Source organism: Octopus bimaculoides, chromosome 11, assembly GCF_046866305.1.
Source record: "Octopus bimaculoides isolate indiv1 chromosome 11, ASM4686630v1, whole genome shotgun sequence".
NCBI classification, from domain to species: Eukaryota; Metazoa; Mollusca; class Cephalopoda; order Octopoda; family Octopodidae; genus Octopus; species Octopus bimaculoides.
Window position 1 is genome coordinate 82,809,169 of NC_142938.1, and position 22,910 is coordinate 82,832,078.

Genomic DNA, 22,910 nt, shown 5'->3' on the forward strand with positions numbered 1-22,910 from the left:
CGAATATGTACACACACACACATGTATATAGACACATACATATGCCTATACATATACACGCATATATATACACATGCAAGCTCACGCGCATCCATAGATGTATTCGTACACACATACAGTCAGGAAAGTGAACAGTGTAAGAGTCATGATATACATGTGTGCATGCGTATGCAGGAGATATCAGGTGTGGTGTTGGAGAACTTCAAGCAGCATAGAGGTTTTAAAGGATGCAATATCTCGGCAACTAACAACTGGTGCAGGTACTATTTTCCATTTTCAGCAACTCTGGTTGTGAAAAGGTGTTTCCGAAAGTAATGGGAGCTTTGCTGTTTTCTGACTTTGTAGGCATGCCCACATGTGTCAGACACATGGAACTCAAAAACCTTCTCATGGTGGTTGTTGGCACGATGGAAGATAATTTTGGGGTGTTTAGCAAGTCAGTTGCCTAACATCGGAGCTTCAATGTATCTAGGCCCAAGGAAGCAAGGCGTTCAGAATATGGTAGATGCCTCATGGAGGGTATTGTCCTGAGCAAGACAATGCTTCCAGATTGGTGATGCAAATTCCGAGTGTGGCCGCACCATAGCTATATATAGCTGGAGAGCGACTGACAAATGTCTTGCTGAGTGATGCCAAGACACCCTCGGTCTTCTTGACAATTTTAGAGATGTTCTTTTCTATCCAGCGCAATTCGCTTCCGACTGTAATGCCTAGTTCATGTTCACAAAAAGACTTGATATTAGTGTTGTAGAGAGAGTATATGGACGCTGTTTTTATCCTCCCAAAATGTATGGTGGTGCACTTGTCCACGGCCAGCTTCGGCTGCCAGTCCGTGATCCATTGTTGCATTGTGACCAGATCCGATTGCATGAAACATCTATAGTGTTCAGGATCTGTCCTTTTTATCTCAAGGTACGGCTTGATGTCATCTGTATATTTCAGCACTGCAGCATTCTTTATGCTGGCATCTATGTTATTAATGTATGCAAAAGACAAAAAGAGACCAAGAACAGATCCCTGTGGTACGCCAGATACCTCATAGGGTGAAGAATGCTGTACTAGAACCGAGTCTACCTCTTTTCGGCTGAGAATGAAGGACTCCAACCTTTTAAAAAGATCATCTTTCGCATCCATTGCAGAAAGTTTTGTGTGACAGAGAATTGAAAGCTTTAGCAAAGTCACGGCAAACAACATCCACCCATGAGCCGCCATCAGTGACCCGGGAAATGTATTGAAGAAACTCCATAAGTTGATCACAGCAGCTGGAATTAAGGACAAACCCAAATTCCGAGGGCGGGATAAGGCTGTGAGAATGCCAGAAGTTCCAGAGTGTTTCTCTGTTACAGGATTCCGCCAGTCTGGCAATGCAGCTAGTAAGACTGACTGGACGATAGTTGACGAGAAACGTACAGTCAACCTTTCTGAACAGAGGAAAAACACTGGCAATTTTCCACTTCTCCGGAGTAGCACCTTTGTTAAGACAGAACTGAAAGAAGAGTGAAAGCTGGCGCAGAAGAAAGTACCCACTACGTTTGAGAAGCAGGTACGTAACACCATCAAGACCAGGAGAGACATAGTTGCGCTTACTCCTAAGGTGATGTCACAGCATTGCAGGTGTAAATTCCATAGATGTTATGGAATTTAGTGCCAGGCGTAGTGGAAATGGTACGTTTTGGTTTTCGACGGTAGAAATGCCTGCATAGCATTCAGTAACGAGTTCTGTGCATTCTTTGGGATCGTTAGTAATCTGGCTAATGTGGGGGATTGCGAAGGGGATCAACTGAAGAGTGACGTCTCTGCTTTCAATGTACATATTTCCAGAACACCTTACTGTCAGGGTTGGCTGCTATGTGCTGCTCAAATTCAAGCACTGCTCTTTTTTGTCACCTGCTTGAGATGGATGGATGATTTATTGCGCTTTTTCCTATTTATATCTGATTTATGCAGTTTGTATTCCTGTTCAGCATTATGACGTTCTTTCCTGGCAAATCTGACTGCTGAAGTCTCCCAAGTTGCCATTTGGAGATGGTTTTTATGCTTACATGGTACTGATGCCGCACATGCTGTCCACATTGAGTTCAAGATGTTCTACAGTATAGTGATCACATCTCTAGAGTCGTAAAACTCCAGACATTTTGGGTGCTGTCGCTGGGTATAGTAAGAGTTCCAGTCTACTTTATTCCAACCAAAGCGAGCATTTTGGAGATGGCTGTGGTTTTTGTTACTGCCCATTGAGGGACAGATTGGCAATGATCATAGCATGATCAGAGTCACCTAACGATTCCTCAGTAGTAATACTAATAACCGTTTCAGAAGTAGTGATAAAGAGCAGATCCAAAGTTTTGTCACCTCCTGTTGGGGAGTTGACTACTTAGACCCAGTTCGAGTACAGCACTAGCTCTATGAAATCATTTGCATTTCGCAGCCAATGAAAGATTTCCCAATCAATCTCAGGTCACCTGCAATAAAACGTAAGTGGCTGTTTTCCTGGCGGCAGTCCTGAGGAACTGTGTGTCCTGATGGTAATTTGGTGGGGAGGTAAACACCTCCAAGTAGAAGTGCTGACATGGTCAGACGTATATCGCAGAAAAATACTTCTTCACGTGATTGGTTCCAATCAATGCAAGGAATTGCTGAAAAGTTTGAACGAACGTAGACCATCACATCACCACGATTAATGCGGTCTTTGCGAAATAAGTTGTAGCCAGCTACACTGAAACACCCATCACACAGCTAGGAATGTGCCCATATTGTAATGAAATCGGAGTCGATACTTGTGGCATAAGAATAAAAAAGATGTACTTTGTTGCACAAGCTACGAGCATTTAAGGACAACAGTTTGTACCTTGATTTCAGTTTTATGATGATGTGTAGGGGATGGAGGGTTGTTCTGATTTTTCTCCACAGTTTTTTCATTGCCAACTATTGTGGGTACAGTGTGTTCACACCAGCACGTATCTCTTCCCCATGTTTTGCCAGCCTTAATAAACTTCCATATCAGCCCATTTGCACGTAGGCTGAAGCTTGCATGTTGTGCTGAATTCCAATTCAAGGAATCTACAGCACTTAGCTTTGGATGTACATCAAGTGGTAGGCCAGGGCGTGTTCTGAAGGTAATCCTATTTTCTCGCCTAATTTTAATAGAGGTTAAAAGTTATTGAAATGTCTCAGAAGAGTTTGAAAAAGACAGCCTGATTAGTCTGTGTTTCAGACCTGGTCGAACAAGCCAGAGAGCGCCTTTCAGGGGAACACAGCCTAGGTTTTTGGATGAGCTGGCAGCAAATGCCAGAAGGTCAGCTAAGTCCTCTGATACACCAAAGGCAATTTCTTCATTGCTGACAGACACACCAGAATGAATATCCCGTTTAACCTAGCAAAAAGGATATGTACTATAGTTTCTAATGCAAGCACCAGGGACATACGACTATATGAACTAAAGAATACGCTGATCACCAGAAACTACCCACCTTCACTAATTGACATAGGCTTTGAACATCCACGAACTCAGACATCCCAAATTAAAGAAGGATTTACAACCAAAATCCCTACTATACATCTCAACACACAATCCTCTCAACAATGAAGCCTTCGACACCATCTTTCAAACATTCCCCTGCTAAAAAAGGACCATAGAATGAACTTAATCCGCCAAACACACACCATCATCAAAAGCAAGAGACAACCCAAATCTATGAAAATGCGTTAAACTCCATTTATACGCCATGATTAATCGCTGACCAAACACCATTCAATTTCTTTTTCTCCGTGTTTTTCTCCTTGTTTTCTCCGTATCCTATCTGTTGACGAGCGTAGCTCGAAACGTTAAAGACATTCTGTATTCCCGAGCGTCAAACTAATAAATCCTTTTGTTGTTTACACCACCTGTCCTCGTGTTATATATATATATATATATATATATATATATATATATATATATGAAGGATTCTCTTGTCGTGAACGACAAATGAGAGTTCAGTAACATAAAAGGCTGAACGCGTTTTATAATCACGAACGTGTCTCTTGAGGCCTGCTGGTACCTCGCAAATCTTTTGGCAAAGGGATCAAGTTGAGTCTGCTTGAGTGCTTGTGGATAATTTACTATGTGCTTTCTTGAGTGGATGGCTAGGCCTCATTTGTTTTGTGGCACCAAAACACAATGTCAGGTTAGGTTTCCCTTTAGAAGAGTAGTGTTTTGCCAGTGTGCCTTCCCTTCGAAGACGACGTATGAGTATTCAGTTTTTGCCGAACGACCTTTACAACTGATGTGTTCATAGAGATAAAATGTTTGTGCCATACATTAACTCAAATCGATGTTGTCTGAATAGGGCCACAGTGTGCCAGATGCCAACTGTCGAAGTGATCGCAGAGTAACGTGAGGTGAAATATTTTCCTTAAGAACAAAACGCTCCACTGCATCTCGCATTCGAAATCACGATCGGTAGATCTTTTGACCAACATCTTAACCACTATATATATGCTTGCCAAATTCCTAATATGTTCATATGTGTGTATGTATAATTTAATAAAATAATTTTTCCTAATTTAAAAAAAAACGTCTGCGTTTTATTAGGCAGATGCAAATCTGAGAACAGCATTATACGTGATGGTCATGATTGATCCGGACGCATTCGAGCAAGGTCATATGGCCTATCCGCATTGGGTACAAACACAAATCAAAGTAAGTATGAGAGGTATTTTTTGTTAAATGTATCTTTTTATGCAGACGTGTGCATTCGTACATGCAACTGTGTCAATTTAAGCACAAATATGCATATATAATTCCACAAATTCGAACGCACCGCGCACACACATACAGACACTTGCACATATGCATATACGCAAAGATACATACACGTGCACAAAGATGTACATGTTCATACACGCAAACACAAACAAACACACACACATACGTACATATATATACAGTGAAGAGATTCAAGAAATTGTTCACCTGATAAATCATAAGGAATATTGAGAAATGTCACTGAAATCTGCGCTAAAACATGAAAGAAATCAAATATTTCTGCAATTTACCGGTTTCACACTGTTAATAGATGTTCTCTTTAATTAATGATGTTGCCATAATTTCACGATTTTATTACTAGCTCTTGTCGGTGTTACTACATAAATTTCGTATTTGGTTGTTGATAGTATTAGGGGAAGAGTTAAATAATATTTACAATATCTGGGGAGGTTAATAAGTTGAATAAATTTTTCGTTCAATGGTTAATAGTAATGTATATACGAACAGAAATTAATAAAATCTGCCTCTTTATGTGCAGTGGCTAGATTTAAACTATTGAATCTTTTAATTTTTCCGACGTTGTCCATGTGTGTCTGTTTGTGAGAGTATCTGTGTGTAGTAAATTAGTAAAATGTGTAACATCTAATATAAGCATATATATATATATATATATATATATATATATATATACACATATCCCGTGAGGGATCGATGCTAAATGTGTCGAAATATTTACCCTGATTAATAATTCTCGTATATTCCATCTTCCGTCATTCATTTGTCATTATATATATATATATATATATATATATATATATATATATATATATATATATATATATATATATATATATATATAGTAAATTAAAAAGAGCAAGCACAAAAGACTCAACAACGCGAGGACGTGATATATGTAATGTGTTAGCAGACGCTCAAAGAAGGAAAGAAAGATGGTTTAACGTTTCGAGCAATGCTCTTCTTCAAAAAAGAAAAAAAAATACGATACAAAGGAAGACGGAGCGAAAATATCCCCAAACATTCACATGTGGTTACATTTTGAAATATATATATATATATAGCATGTTGTATTCGTGGATGTCATGTTGCCAATTTATCTAATGAAAACACACGCACTATATATGTGGCTTCCACCTGCTTGAGCTTTCTTTCATATGTTCTTTCGTCACACTTCTGTAACCACATCAGGGATCCTTTGCTTTCTTCTTTCTTTTCTGTGTCGCTCCTTCCTAACGATCTGCCATTTTGTATTCCTGTTGTATGTGTCTTTATTGCGCATGTGTATATCCTTGTGTGTGCCTATGTTTAGTAAGTATGTGTGTACGAATGTTTATGGAACCTGCATTATCAAATATCCCCTGTTTATTCACGTTCGCTTAATTTAATTTAATTTGTTTTTTATTTACTTATTCGTTTCTTTTTTGTATTAATCTAATTTGTATTAATCTAATTTTTGTATTAATATAATTTTGTATTAATCTAATTTCAAGCGTCATAAAACACAGCAAAGTAAAAATATCCGCCGATGACTCTAACCTCCATAAGATTATCAACGGAGAAGACCAAACTGAATTCCAGTTTGATCTACATTTTGGAAGTTAATGAGCAGACAAAAACAAAATGCAACTAAACGAGAGATAATTTGAGCTGATGTATTTTGGAAGAAAGACTATGCTAAAACAACCATATTCTCTTCCTACAGCATCTAATAATATCAGAGACCTAGGAGTAACTGTTGACAACAATCTCATATATATATATATGCATACATATGTATGTGTGTGTTTGTGTGTTTCTCTGCGTGTGCGTGTGTGCATAGAATTGAACACGTTCCTCAGGGCCACTTCTTAGAAAGTTGCAAATTTTCTCGACGTTACCACAGAAGACCATAAACTGAGGACAGCCGCTAACCGAGGATCTGCAGGTCAAGTTTTTATGTTATATCTCTAATCTACAGTGAATCTTCTGAGAAGTTTTTCTACGCTAAAATATTTACAGGGAGTAAAGCGTACACAGAGCTGCACTCACGGATGAAAGAGAACAGCTTCTCTCACATTGGCCTAGCTAATGCATAAACGCGTGTAAAAACGTGAATGGGTTCACACATGTGTAACTCCGAATGTAAAACTTGATAATGAATTCCCACGAAAGCAATGGTACAGGGCTCGTGATTTCTCTTAAAAGAAATTACATCCTCTCTTCGACTTACGAAAGAGTTCCGTTCCTACTGATAGGTCGTAAGTCAATCTGGTCGTATGTCGGATTTATATTCTTCAACACTATTTTCATTCAAACGCAACTGACGCTTGAAAGTGACTGAGTGAGTGACAGTGGCAAGCACTGGATGCCTGAGTTGTAGGGACGCCTGCGTTGCCAGATGCTGCTGTAATTATCCTACGTGAAGCTGCCGAACGTTCCAACATCGCTTTATTTCTTTCCTTAATTTTGGTGGTCGTAAGTGCCCATAGTCGTAAGTCACGCAGGTGGTAAGTCGAGGAGGTGTATTTATCGAGTCACGTGGTCTTGAAAATCCATTCTCCTATTCTTGTATATATCAGCCAATTTGAGCTGATATATAAATATACATACATACATACATACATACATACATACATACATATATGCGTTTGCAATCCACGAACAAGAAATATCAACCAAATACCTGATGCACAAAAGAGATAGAGATGCAAGAAAATCAGTAAAATGTGACAACCGATGCAGACTTTGTGGAGTTAACACTGAAGATATTGTCCACATCATAAGCAGTTGTCCGAAAATGTCATCACGGTATCATCTACCGATGAGACATGATGTTGTAGCTAGGGCACCGTATAAGGAAATCCGTCGGAAGTATAATCCTGACAACAAAGAAATAAAAACCCACAATATGCCAGAAACCATAGCCACTCATAATAGGAAGTAATACTGGTAGAATATCCCAGTGAAGACTCCAATAAAATGTAAGCACAATAGACCTGATATAATGATTTGGGATAGAGAAGAGAAACTCTGTAGAGTTGCGGAAATCAGATGCCCGGCGGATGATAACATGCAGATGAAGATCTGTTAAAAAGAGAACACCTATTTTGAACTATTGAAAAATTTGAAGTTACTCTATCCAGGTTACAAGTTTAGGTTTATACCCGTAATTATTGGGGCCCTGGGATATGTAACACACTGCTTAAATAACAATCTTCAAAAATTTGGCTTCGCAAAACCAGAAAGGGGAAAGCTAATTCGGAGACAACAGATTCAATCCATCACTGGAATTATAAAAATCTGCAAAACTTTCCAGAAGTTTATCATTTAAATATACAGGGGTTGGACAAAATAAGGAAAACACCTTAAAATTTCAAACGAATTTATTTTGATATGGAGTAGAACCGCCTTTGACAGTAATTACAGCTTGAATTCTACGAGGTATGGACTCGTACAAATTTTGAATAGTCACTAAAGGAATTTTTGTTCATTCTTTAGCTAAAAAAGTCTCCCGTTCTTGTAGTGATGATGGTGGATGATATCGACTTCTTGTTTTTCTAAAATGCACTATAAATGTTCAGTAATATTGAGATCTGGGGACTGTGGTGGCCAGATAAGTTGTTCATCTTCACTAGAATGTTCCTTGTGTTATTCGGTAACACCTTTAGCTGTGTGAATTGATGCATTATCATCCTGAAAGATTGCGTTTCCCTCTGGAATCATCTCCGAAGCCATAGGATGAATTTCATTAGATAAAATGCTTAAATTCTCTGGAGTATTAATTCTGCCATTAAAGGAAACCGTTGGGGCGGCAGATTTCCAAGATATAGCCCCTACCAAATCATCAAAAGCTCTCCTCCATGTTTAAAAGTTGGAAGAAGACACTATGGGTCAAATGTTTCTTTCGGGTGTCTCCACACGTATACTCGGCCAGTGGGCGGAAATAAGGTAAAGGATAATTCGTATTGGCCGACTCCACACGTATACTCGGCCGGTGGGTGGAAATATGGTAAAGAATAGTTCCTCCGAGAAAATAGCATCTTTCACTGTTCTAGGGATCAATTCTGTAGGTTTTTACTCCACACTAAACGCTTTGCAACTTTTGTTATGGAAGTAGTGGTTTCTTGATTGTAGGCTTCACGTGAAATCCGGCTTTCTGCTGCTCCTGGCGAGAAGTTTTTGTGGAAACAGGTTTCTCGAGGTGGTCATTAAGCTCTGCAGTAATTTTGGGAGCCCTACTTTTGTGATCCTTTCTAACAATTCGCGTAAGAGTCCGATGAAGTAAGAGACCCCATACGAGCACCAAAAATTTGACCTGTTTGAAAGTTCGAAACATCTGTCATTTTAATGAATTTTAATTACCTTTTTCGGATGTCGTCTGAAAAGAAACAGCAATTTTAGCAAAACATATTAAGCAACACTAATAAGAAATAAAAAAAACATAAAAATAAACAAGCTTTTGACTGCTTTACAGATATTTCAAAATTATGATGCTATGATGCTAGGTGTTTCTAATATTTTGTCCTACCCCTCTATATGAGCATGTCTAGATATGTAACTATATGCATGAGAATACATACCTAAAAGGTACAAATCTACACATAAATGCATACATACATAAATACATATTATAATACTTTAATATGTATCATAATACATATATACACACACATATATATATATATATATATATATATATATATATATATAGGTGAGAAAGGTGGTATGTGAAAGCACGTGGTTGGATGTATAAAAGATAATAAGAGTGAAAAAACTACAGAAGGCTTGTGTTACATGGTTAAAGTATATATTTAAATTATGTCAGAAAAATGTTCGCTCCAATAGGGTCCACAGGATTATCGCTCAGACGCAGATGCACTCTGCATCGACAGCAGATTGCATGCCCAGAATACCGAATGATACCTTTTAGTGAACATATTGAGAAATGCGCAAAACAAATGCTACCACAATTAATTATCTTTCCTTTCTATCAATGTGCCATTAGAACACCAACACAGATTAGATTAAATAAGGAAACCTCTTTCATTCAAAAATACAAACCCAAACTTAACCATTGCTAACACATTTAAATAAGGAAATTCATCACCCCACTGAGAAAAAGGAAAAAAATATAGAACAAAACCATGGTAAATTAATCAAATTCTACCACCTCCTAGATTTCGATTATCTCCCCTATACCGGAAGAAATCCCTAATTACCTATCTAGAACTCTTCTTTTCAGACTGGAGCGAACACGTTACAATGAAGTAGAGAAATTTGAAAAGACAACACGAAACCTGTTATTTCTCAAAATACAATGTTTATATAACAAAAAGATTTTATAACATTTTTCTGACATAATTTAAAAACATACTTTAACCATGTAACACAAGCCCTCTGTAGTTTTTTCACTCTTATTATCTTTGATACATCCAACCACGTGCTTTCACATACCACCTTTCTCACCTATATATATATATATATATATATATATATATATATATATATATCCAAGGTTTCAAATTTGTAAATTTAAAAACGATAGAGACTTTCAACACGATCGATTTTTATTCCATTTATTTAATTATTTACCATTCGATGTCAACATTTCTGTGCTCAGCTCTATCCGGCGATCAGTCGCTGGATAGAGTAAACAAAGAGAACAATCCTTAAGGAATCTAATCAATGATCCTTTGTGGTGATGTCCTATGCTATATTGGTAACGATTACAAAATTTACTGGAAAATTATAATATATATATATATATATATATATATATATATATATATATATATGTTGATGTACTTGGGGATGGTCATATTGCCAGTTTAGCCAATAAAAATCACACGCACTGTATATTTGGTGTTAATTTGCTTCAGCTTTATATTACATTAATCCTATTTCGGCCAGAGTTCTTTCGTCACACTTTTGTGACCTCATCAGTGGTCATTTGCTTTCTTCTTTCTTATGTGTGTCTCACTTTGCTAACTATCAGCCATTTTGTATTTTGTATTCCTATTGAATGTGTCTACGTATGCGTATCCTTCAATGTGTCTATGTTTTTGTAAGTGCATGTGTGTGTATGGGGAGTGCCTGTAGAATCTATATGCTCTGTTAATACATGTTCGTTTGTTTTTTTTTATACATATATATATATATATATATATATATATATATATATATATATATATATATATATATATATATATATCTATATATATATGTATGTGTGTGTGTGTGTGTGTGTGTGTGTGTATATATATATATATGTATATTATAATTTCAGCGCGCACAACTGAGATCAGTCATAACGCCAACATCATCGCACCATGTACGTAAGTACTATTTTCACTGTTACTCAATCATGATACGTACATATAGATACATACACATACACATACATACGTACACACCATATGCTCAGAGCCTGTGGATTGCTTGGAGACACAAGGCGTGTTGTAAAAACCTATTTGTGAAAGTCTGTAGAGAAATATCTTTCTACAGTGTATCTTTCTACTATTGTGTACATGAAACGAGATACATATGGATGTATATATTCGAGCATGTATGCACACACACACACACATACAAACAGGCGCACACACACACACACACACGCATACACACACACACACACACACACACACACACACACACACACACACACACACACACACACATATATATATATATATATATATATTATTGATTAACTACCAACAAAAATAATTGGTAAGTTAACTCAAAAAATCATCACCAAAATAGCAGAAAAAAACGACAATGAAGGTATGTAGACTCTTCAGGAATCGATCCTTTTGGTTATATTAATAATAATAAAGGAGTTACGACATAACTCCTTTATTATTATTATTATTATATATATATATATATATATATATATATATATATATATATATATATATACATATATATATATATATATATATATACATATATATATATATATATATATATATATATATATATATATATATATATATATATATATATATATATATACATATATATATATATATACATACATATATATATATATATATATATATATATATATATATATATATACATACATATATATATATACACGTACATATATACATATATATGTGAATATATATATATATAGATATATATATGTGTGTGTGAATATATATATGTATATATATATATATATATATATATATATATATATATATATATATATATATATATATATATATATATATATATGCATATTATACATATATAGGCGCAGAAGTAGGTGTATGGTAATCTGGTAAGAAGCTTGTTTCTCACGTTGTTCGACATGTCTGCAAGGTGTTTCGTGAGATGTATCTGGCGATTTGATGGGGAAGAAATCTGTTGACTGTGGACTGTACATCTACGTCTAAGAGAGTATTCTGTGGGACCTATATAGCTTTTATAGCAGCCTAAGCATCTGATGACATAAATGAGGTTTTCAGAGGCGCAAGTGAAATTGGATTAGAATTTGATTATCTGCCTTCGTTTAAAATGGAATTCTGACCCTTTCAAAAGATTGGGTCATGTTCCGCAGTTAGGTCGACCAAATTTTTTTTTACTATTGCAACATTATACAAATTTGGAACAAAAGCAATAAAGGTTTTCAAAGATATGAATGAAATATTAACTTTCAAACGTTATAAAAATATGTACACCCTAAAGGAAATCTGCTATATTTAATATTCTATCCGCTTTCCTTTCTTTTACTAAATTCAGATATTGCTGATAATTTCAATTCTAATAAATTATTTCTCCTAGCATTTCTGAACCGGTCATTATTATTGCATCTGCAGGAATTTTGATTTGTTTACCGTGGTGAAAATCTTCTTCATTGTGATCAAAAGGGAAAAAAATTGAAGATTTGAAGAAAATAATTCTTAATTTACACAAGAATGGTTTGGGATACAAGTTAGTTAACAAAAGTATTCATGTTAGCGTAAACACAGTTGTCAAAGTAATTCAGAAGTACAAAGCTACAGGACAGCTAAGCTATAAACATCGTACATTTCGTCCTTCTGTTTTAACTGCTCATGATATTCGCCACACCCAACGTCGTACAGCTTCATCTTTGGCCCAAGAAGTGTCTTCTGTTAGTGGAAAGAGTGTATCCGCTCAAACAGTTCACCGACGTTTGAAACATTGTGGTCTTCACGAACACATTCCACGTGGGAAGCCATTCCTTACTACCGGGCATAAATCAAGTCGTCTTTCTTTTGCCGAAATTCATGTGAGTAAGGGAAAGAAGTTTTGGAATAAAATCCTTTTTCCTGATGACACTAAAATCAACGTTTGGGTCAGTTTGTATTAAACGAGTATGGCGAAAACTATATTGAAAAGCATCAAGGAAGTAGGAAGATATTTCATGTTCCAACATGAGAATGACCCTAAACTCACGTCAGAGATGACGAATAAGTTTCTAGCAGATAAAAAGTTAAAGATGTTGCCTTGGCCTATCATATCACCTGATTTAAACCCAAAAGAACATTTATCGGGTGTTTTGAAAAAGAAGGTTGACGAGAAAAATAGCACCGCAATAAAAACAGTTGAAAGACATCCTTCAGGATGAATGGAGGTCTATTTCATCAGAAGACTTAATGCAGACATTGAAAGTAAAGGCTGTCACACCAAATATTGAATATAACAAATAATCTTTTAGGGTGTAATTATTGTTGTAAAGTTTGAAAATTAATACTTCATTCATATCTTTTAAAACATTTATTGTTCTGTGTTCCAAATTTGCATAATGTTTGCATGTATAATATACTTTATTCAGTATAAATTTTGCTTGCTTTCCTTCGACATTACCAGAGAAATGGCAATTTTACATACTTCTTTGAGATATTGTACATATATATATATATATATATATATATATATATATATGTTTCGGCGAGTACTTCTTTCAAAAAGCGTTTCTTAATCACCAGTCATCCGTCGGTGACCCAGGAAGACGGTTACGTCTCTGGCCCACCATGTGTGGCACCTCAAAGATCACGGGCCCCGTGTGTTTTTCAGATGGAAATTAATTGATTATCCGGGCCCGTATATTAATGGAGGTGGCCATTGCAAGATCTGCATCGCGGAGAGATCCAAGATTCTTAAAGCCTGTCGCATTAAATAGTCGAAAAGAAGTGTTTTGTAAATGTATCCACTTCAAGCATTATTTACTAGAAAATTGGATCTGCCCGTTTGCTAGTTAGGCCGCTCCGAGTCTAGAAAGGTTTTTGCCCTTTTGATTAAGGGGAAATAACTCGTACTCATGAGCGTTTTTTGTATTCCTCGTATTCTGAGCCTTTCCTCACGTCTGCGACTTTTGTATTCATGTAGAGTCTGACGAACTGTCCACTTGGGTAACTCTATAAAAAATTTTGATGTAATATATATATCTTATATATTATATAACGAGTGTTTATGAAGTTTCGAATGGAAGAAGGTTGCTCTTTCACAGGGATGTATTCTATCTAAGCGAACACCGGTTTAACCCCATATAGATTAATATACTTGGAATTCAATAATTTGTGTTAATATTAGTGTTAAAACTTATGAAGTTCCAGTAGTAGGATAGAGAACCTGTTATATTCATAAGGAAATATATATACATATATATATATATGTATATATATATATATATATATATATATATATATACATATATATGTATATATATATATATATATATATATATATATATATATATATATATATATATATGTATATATATATATATATATATATATATATATATATATATATATATATATATATATATATATATATATATATATATATATATATATATATATATATATATATATATATATATATATATATATATATATATATATATATATATATATATATATATATATATATATATATATATATATATATATATATATATATATATGGGAGAATGTACGAAAAATCAACAACAGACGAGGACAGGTGGTGTATATAACAAAAGGATGTATTAGTATGACGCTCGGGAATACGGAAAGTCTTTGACGTTTCGAGCTACGTTCTTCAACAGAAAGAATACGGAGACAAGGAGAAAAACACGGAGAAAAAAATTGAATAGTGTTCAGGGTTGGACAAAATAATGGAAACACCTTAAAATTTCAAACAAATTTAAGGATCTCACCACAAGACAGATACCATTTAGTGGCCACTTAGATCTCTGTGCACAAAACAAGTCCCCCAAATTCTTAGTTTTCCTACTGTACCAATGCCCAGACAGCACCACTGACCAAACTCGGATAAATAAGGAAAATATACTTATTCAAAAACACAGACCACAACAAAACATACTCTTACATACCCCCCAGGTACACTTCCACAAAAACATACAAAGATGTACAAACGCACACACACAAATACAATGCAAACCTTCCACACAAACACACACATATATACACATGCAATACGGTTCTACCAATCACAGCCAAAACTCAAATACACACACATGCGTAAACATGCACACACCTACATACACCGCTCTAACAGTTACAAGACACACTCACACGTATACACACACATTGCACAAACAATACAAATAAAACACCCACAGTAATACACCCAAACATATGCACGCACCACACAGAAAAATAACATATACACACACGCGCGCATTCACACGAACACACACACACTTCGCCACAACAAATATAGCACACATAGCATGTATACCCCCCACCACCGAAAACTACATAAGCCACACCCACGTATACACACATATATACAAACGCATACTCAGTATAAACATGCACAGTATGTACACGCACACACACAGATGAGATTGTTTCGTTTCTGCTACCACACATCCTACGAAGCGGTGATTCGCTACTCTTATCTATTTGGAACTTGGTGTAATAAGTTCTCACAGCTTCACCCTGGGCACTGCATATCAATGCCTCAGTGCATGCTTTCAGATCTTATCTTTTCCTCCGATTTATCTCAGGTATTGCCCATGCTGTGGTTTCATTTTCCAGTTGTTTACTCTTCTTGTTTCTTCAATATTTGTGGGTGCATCGCATTTTCGTTTAGTATTTTATTGTTAATTCTAACAACGAAAAGCGAAGGGTTCACTGATGTTTGATGTAGCAACCCAGATTGTTCTTCTCGTTAACAAGACAGGTCTTGCATCTTATGAGACCTCTTCCGAGACTTGTTTCGAGGCACATATAGTCTGTCAATATCGCTTTGGGATGTAGTTCCCTGTTAATAGTCATCACTTTTCTAGTGTTCCTGTCTATTTCATCAAGCTCGTTCTTTGTCCACCTAACAACACCTGCACCGCATTGCATCAAGAAAACAGCCCATCTGTTCATTGCCCGAGTTTCTTTCTTCCATTCAGTCTACTTTCCATAATTAAATTGGTTCTTCTGCGGTCGTATTATTATTATTATTATTATTATTATTATTATTATTATTATTATTATTATTATTATTATTATTATTATTATTGAGTGAGAGAGCAGTGCATGTCATCAAAGTGACACTGGGGTAAATTATACGAAGCCCAGTATCCCCATCATGACTACCCGTCTGATAAGTGTACACCAGGCACAGGCATCACAACCATATGTGGGCGACATGGTGATGCCATATCAAGATAAACAGCGCATGACCTTGCAGGTGGGGCTCAGTTAGAATTTTCTTCAGGTCGAGTAGCCCGTCCCGCTCAAAAGGTCCCTGAAAAAGGTTTGTTTCAGGATGTTGAACAAAACACCCCTCTTTCCAAAAGTGAATTATTCAAACCCCAAAGAATTCATCTCAACACATGGCTATGATGCTCCTCCACTACTTCTGCTCATGATCAGAGATGCACATATCGTCAGCCACCAATGGCCATGCTCAACTGGTTAAGGTGAAACAACTGACATGCAAATCTGTGGTATTGAGCAGAATATTTGCTGTAGCCCATCGTTTATTCCAAGACATATCAATGTACATGGTAACACTTCCAATCAATTAAGATCAGAAGCCATGAGAGCCACTGCCTGGTACTGCATCTGGGCATTTATTATTATTATTATTATTATTATTATTATTATTATTATTATTATTATTATTATTATTATTATTATTATTATTATTATTATTATTATTATTATTATTAATATAGAAAGGATTGAGGTAACTCCTCCTGAAGATCTAGAGTCAAAATTAAAAGAAGAGTGCCATTTGCTATCTTGTGAACAATATTTCGACATCTTGCGTGTCTTCCACTGGTTCGAAAAATAAATTTGTCAATCCACTTCATTTTGGTTAATATAGAAAGGATTGAGGTAACTCCTCCTGAAGATATAGAGTCAAAATTAAAAGAAGAGTGCCATTTGCTATCTTGTGAACAATATTTCGACATCTTGCGTGTCTTCCACTGGTTCAAAAAATAAATTTGTCAATCCACTTCATTTTGGTTAATATGGAAAGGATTGAGGTAACTTCTCCTGAAGATATAGAGTCAAAATTAAAATAAAAGAGCCATTTGCTATCTCGTGAACAATATTTCGACATATTGCGTGTCTTCCTGGTTCAAAAAATAACTTTGTCAATCTACTTCATTTTGGTTAATATAGAAAGGATTGAGGTAACTCCTCTTGAAGACATAGAGTCAAAATTAAAAGAAGAGTGACATTTGCTATCTTGTGAATAATATTTCGACATCTTGCGTTTCTTCCACTGGTTCAAAAAATAAATTTGTCAATCTACTTCATTTTGGTTAATATAGAAAGGATTGAGGTAACTCCTCCTGAAGATATAGAGTCAAAATTAAAAGAAGAGTGCCATTTGCTATCTTATTATTATTATTATTTTCATTATTATTATTATTATTGATCAGTAGTTTTATTTTTATAACGTGCTTTCACTTCACTACCGAGCGCAGCTCTGTGCGCCTTGGGTATGTGCTGTGGCTTGCTGTGATGCTCTTATGGTTGAAAGTGTTTTGCGTAGGATGTGTGCAGTGCCCAGTAGTGCAATTTTCTGTATGTTATATATATTTGTAAGTCCTGGTGTTTTTGTTATAAAGGGCCGGACGTTGTTCCTCATGTCCCGCAAACAAAACCAAAACGGCATAAATGGACACGTGAGGAATACATTTCGATCCTATACGCCTATTTCACAGCAGTGCTCTACCCAAGAAACGAAAACGCAACAACACATACATATAAAATATTCAGACAAATACATAACAAAAACACCAGGACTTACAAATATATATAACATCCAGAAAATTGCGCTACTGGGAACTGTACACATTCTACGCAAAACACTTTCAATACAGTAAACATAAGAGCACCACAGCAAACCATGGCGCACAGAGCTGCGCTCGGTAGTGAAGTGAAAGCACGTTATAACAATAAAACTACTGAACAATAATAATAATAATAATAATAATAATAATAATAGCAGAGGTCGAGGCTTGATCTAGTTTGAACTTACGTACAAAACCACCACAATCGGACTGGTCAAATACCTTTATTTTGACGGTCATCCTTTTCGTAGGGTACCGGTTCGTTTATTTCTGTTCTCAGATTGTTTTGCACGTTCAGATCTTCGTATTTTTTTCGTAACAAGCTTACAGTACCAACTTCTCGGTTGTTATTCTTGGGTGGAATAATACCGGTGTTATTTAATCTGTTTGTAATTTTTTTGTACATGGTGTTTTTGGGTTCGAAGATGGTCTGATTTTGATGTAACACGTGTGTTTACGATCGCTGTGCGGGTAGTGGAGGTATCAAGTTAAGATACATCATTATATTTGGAAAAATAGAAATAAATTTCAATGAGTATTACTTACTCGGATATAGTCCAACCCTTTGTCAGCTATGTTTTGGCTCCATGCGATTTCTTTATTTCCGATGTTTTTGGATAAGTTTCGGGGCAGTGATTTATCGTTCTCACATGTTAAACTTCCCCGGTGTCTCTTCGTTACACTTCCCGGTGTCTCTTATTATTATTTTTTTATTTTTATTATTATTATTATTATTTATTGCCTTTGCACAACGTCTAACACTGGAGATGTACTTCATTTCGAACACCTTTCAGAGTATTTGAGCGATTCCAAAATTGCTGTTTTCTGCAAGTGCTCCCCCTTGTTGCAGCCCCTATTTGTTCCACCTACTCCTCGAGATTTTTGCTAACTGTTTCCAGGGCCCCGACAATTAGTGGTACTACTGCTGCCTTTTTCATCGACCACAACTGCTTAACTTCCCAAGCCAACCTACAATATCTCTCGACTTTTCTTTCTTCCTTATCGCATAGCTTGTTGTCAGCTGCGCATGCTACATCTATGATCCAGCATAGTTTATTTTCGTTCTTACTTAACATTATGTCCGGCTTCTTATTCTCAATCTCATGGTCACATTGACCATTAGATTGAGAATATAAAATCCCATAGAATCTTTGCATTTCTATTTTTGACGATGCTTCAGATACGTGATCGTACCAATTTTTTGCTCTGTCAAGTTCACACTTGCTGCAAAATGTCCAATGGACAAACCTACCTATATTGCCGTGACGTCTCATGTATTCCATCTGAGCTTATTATTATTATTATTATTATTATTATTATTATTATTATTATTATTATTATTATTATTATTATTATTATTATTATTATTATGTTGTTGTTTTTCTTCCTCTTTCTTCAAATTTTCTTCCATTTCTCGCCGAGTGTTTTCCGTACATCTAGGGTAGAGAAACTCGGATGCATTCCCAGTATACACACGCAAATTCACAGGTAAAATATGTATTAAAAACAAATTATGAATGGATGTTGTTTTCACATCGATAATGCTCTTCTCAGTACATGAGTCGTTCCAGTTAATACGATTTTTTGCACTTCCTGTAGGGATGGTAAACTTGGTATCATTTTCAAATAGGTTTCAGTATCTTTTTTTAATCATTCTTAAGGATCCTACAATCACTGGTACGGTAGTTGCCTTGAGATACCACATTTTTTCAATTTCTATTAGCAAATCTTTATATTTACTGATCTTGTCAAATTCTTTCGCTGCTATATTATGATCACAGGGAATACTCATGTCAATTAATAAACACGTCTTCTTTGACTGGTCTTTTATAATAATATCTGGTTTATTAGCTTTTATAGCCTTGCTAGTATGTACGGGGAAGTCCCAGAGAATCGATATATTTTCTCCCTCAGTCACAGCTTCCGGATGGTGTTTATACCATTTGTCAGCGGTTTTGATTTTATAATGCTGACATATTGTCCAGTGTAAATACTGGCCAACTCTGTCATGTCTTGCTTTATACTCTACAGGTGCTAAGACTCTACACCCTGAGATTAGGTGGTCTATAGTTTCAATCACATCGTTACAGAATCGGCATTCTGGGTCAGCTTCATTTTTTATCACATTGGCTTGGTAGTTCCGGGTTAATAAGCTTTGGTCTTGAGCAGCCAATATGAAACCTTCACTCTCTGCTTTTAGCCCTGAGCTTCGTAACCATTGATGCGTGCGTTTCTGGTCGACATCAGCTTGTTCGCTACGAGCCACATACTTGCCATGCAGAGGTTTCTGTTTCCATCTGCTAGCTAATTTTTCATGTGCTTTTGTCTTGGCAATTAATTTTATTTTCTTTGCAGCAGCAGTTGGCGCATTTCCTTCAACCTGATCAAGCTGGTGGGTATCTAAGAGATCGGTAGCGAATTTTTTGCTCTCTTTCAGAATAGAGTGAAATTTCTTCGGTCTTTCATGTTTTTCAACAAGTTTCAGTATCCAATCTTCGTTGGTTGTTTCAAGGTATTTGACCAGTCTTATTGTGGTGGTTTTGTATAGGAGAAACTACAGATGAACAGGTTCTGAGTCTGGGAGACTGAATTTCCACGTTTTGAAATCAAGTATGAACATTACTTTCGACCAAATTCCATTTCTGTGTCAGGTGAAAATGTTAACTCCAGCTGTGCTTATGACATTGTAAACATTTTAGTATAGACCTTCAGCCCATCTACAAAGTAATTATGGGTTCCGTTGGTATGTTTTATAGTTGCAGACCCTAGGATGTAACTATTATATTTTCGTAGCAGCAATGATAATACATGCATATGTTTATATAAATTTCTGCCACTAATGTTTTTTTCTCTTATTTTTCATTTCAACAGCTTTCAAACCCCCTTCTCCGGTTGCTGGACGCCATCGCTACCAGTTCATACTGTATACACAACCACACTATACTGTCATGTTACAAAGTACAATGAGAACGCATCGACGAATTGATATTGTTGAGTTTGAACATGTAAATTGGTTATCGCGCATAATGAGCTTTCAGTACGTTATTTCTCTACCAGAATTAGCTACTCCAACAGCTATTGCAGAAAAGGGTTCTTCAACAGCTTCTGATCTGATCAAGCACAGAATTAGTTCTTCATTTATTATAATTTTAATATATTTTGGCCGGTTACTATCGTAAATAATCTACAGAAGGGTATATATATATGTTTATATGTATATATATATATATATATATATATATATATATATATATATATATATATATATATAGCGTATCGTCAGATCCCAAAGACGTTTTGGCTCGGCTAACAGGGTTTTGGGCGATGCGCTATAAAGTGGAGCGCTTTATGGACGGGAAACCTAAGGTAATCCCATAAACCGGCCTTCCCCATTTTTAATATAAACTGCTCTAAATCTTAGAGTGTGCTTCTACTTTCGGATTAATGTTTTTAACAAACGATATATATATTTATATATATGAACAATAAAGCAAGAAATAAACAATAAAGTGTTATATCTTCTTTTCAATATTCTTATTGTCATTCTGCGATTTCTTTTCACGCGAGAAAGTTTCTGTATACAGAGTCCTGCGCTCCCTTACGTATTTCTCTGCATTTATTCTTCCATTAATTTTCATTTAGAAATCCTTTTATTCCAGAGATAATTTATTAACTCTCAGAACTAAGAAGCGGTGTGATGTCAGAACTGTAACGCGGCGTGTTGGCAGAATCGTTAGCAGCCCCCGGATAAAAATCATTTAGCAGCATTTTTCTCTGTTTTACGTTCTGAGTTCAAACAGCAGCGAGGCTGAGTTTTCCATTCATCCTTTCAGTGGGGAGGAAAAATAACTTCGAGATGAGCACTGGAATTGATCTAATCGACTACACCGCTTCCCCATAATTTCGGGTCTTCTGCCTATAATAAAATGGATTATTATTATTACTGCGTGCTGGCAGAATCGTGAGCGCTCCGAACAAAATGATTGACGGTATTTCGTCCGTCTGTTCCTTCAGGGTGTCCACTGAGGTTGACTTTGCCTTTTACCTTCTTAGTGTCGACGAAAGAACTTCCATTTCAGCTTCGACAAGTTCCCGCCACTACCATATTTATGTGTAGACTCTGTCTCGACAGTAGAGAAGATTTATCTGTCAGAAATAATTCTTCAGACTGGCATCAGTTCCTTTCTTGACGGGTTTTCATAATAACAGCTTCCCGGTTTACCTCCACTTTTACTGCTCCTTCCCCCCCTCCTCCCACTACACATTTTACGTTCTCAACAAAACACTTTATAAACACTACTCAAACACACATTCAGTCTAATCATTACATGAAAGGACCCTGAACTAAAACCAAACAAAGCGACTTCCACTAATATCATCTTTTTCATAAATCTCAAAACAGTGAGCTCTAAAATTACTGGCTTGGCCGAGATGTTCGTTCGGTTTTTTAAAGCGAAAATATGACAAAAGTCTTAAACACAAAGCGATTTATCTAACCAATCATTTAATTACCATTTCGTTTTAATATCATCTGCCATCTTGAGGGCTGATCCATTACAGGCATTCCTCGGCCTAAGTCGTTCTCGAATATACGTCGGTTTTCAGAAATAATATATGGTAAAATAGAAATCGAGTTAAGACATTTTACTCAACATTACGTGTGTCCGCTATAAATATTGGAATCGTAAAATCACTAGGAAAAAGTTAAAAGCACAAAAAATCATGTTACTCTCCAATAAATAAGAATAAAAGTACATAAAATCATGTTACACTACGTACAGAAACTGTTAAGATACACACCATAAAGTGGTATAGCTTAGTTATCGAAATCATGAAATCAGCTGTGTTATGTCATTTATCAGTCTTCCGGAA

At 35.8% G+C, this 22,910-nt stretch overlaps 1 protein-coding gene across 3 annotated transcripts in view; it reads left to right on the top strand.

Moving 5' to 3' along the window:
- The window catches only part of LOC149133418 (uncharacterized), a 22,386-nt gene extending 817 nt beyond the window's left edge, over positions 1-21,569 (top strand). The window contains exons 2-4 of one of the 3 annotated variants that reach the window (XM_089360487.1): positions 4,571-4,678; positions 11,028-11,076; positions 20,910-21,569. In XM_089360487.1, coding sequence (XP_089216613.1) covers positions 4,571-4,678; positions 11,028-11,076; positions 20,910-21,217 — 465 coding nt within the window. In that variant the 3' untranslated portion in view covers positions 21,218-21,569. Of the gene's footprint in view, positions 1-4,570; positions 4,679-6,252; positions 9,375-11,027; positions 11,077-20,909 lie in introns of those variants that run through there. The other 2 variants (XM_089360488.1, XM_089360489.1) reach the window with 2 other exon arrangements.
- Positions 21,570-22,910: the final 1,341 nt, after the last annotated feature.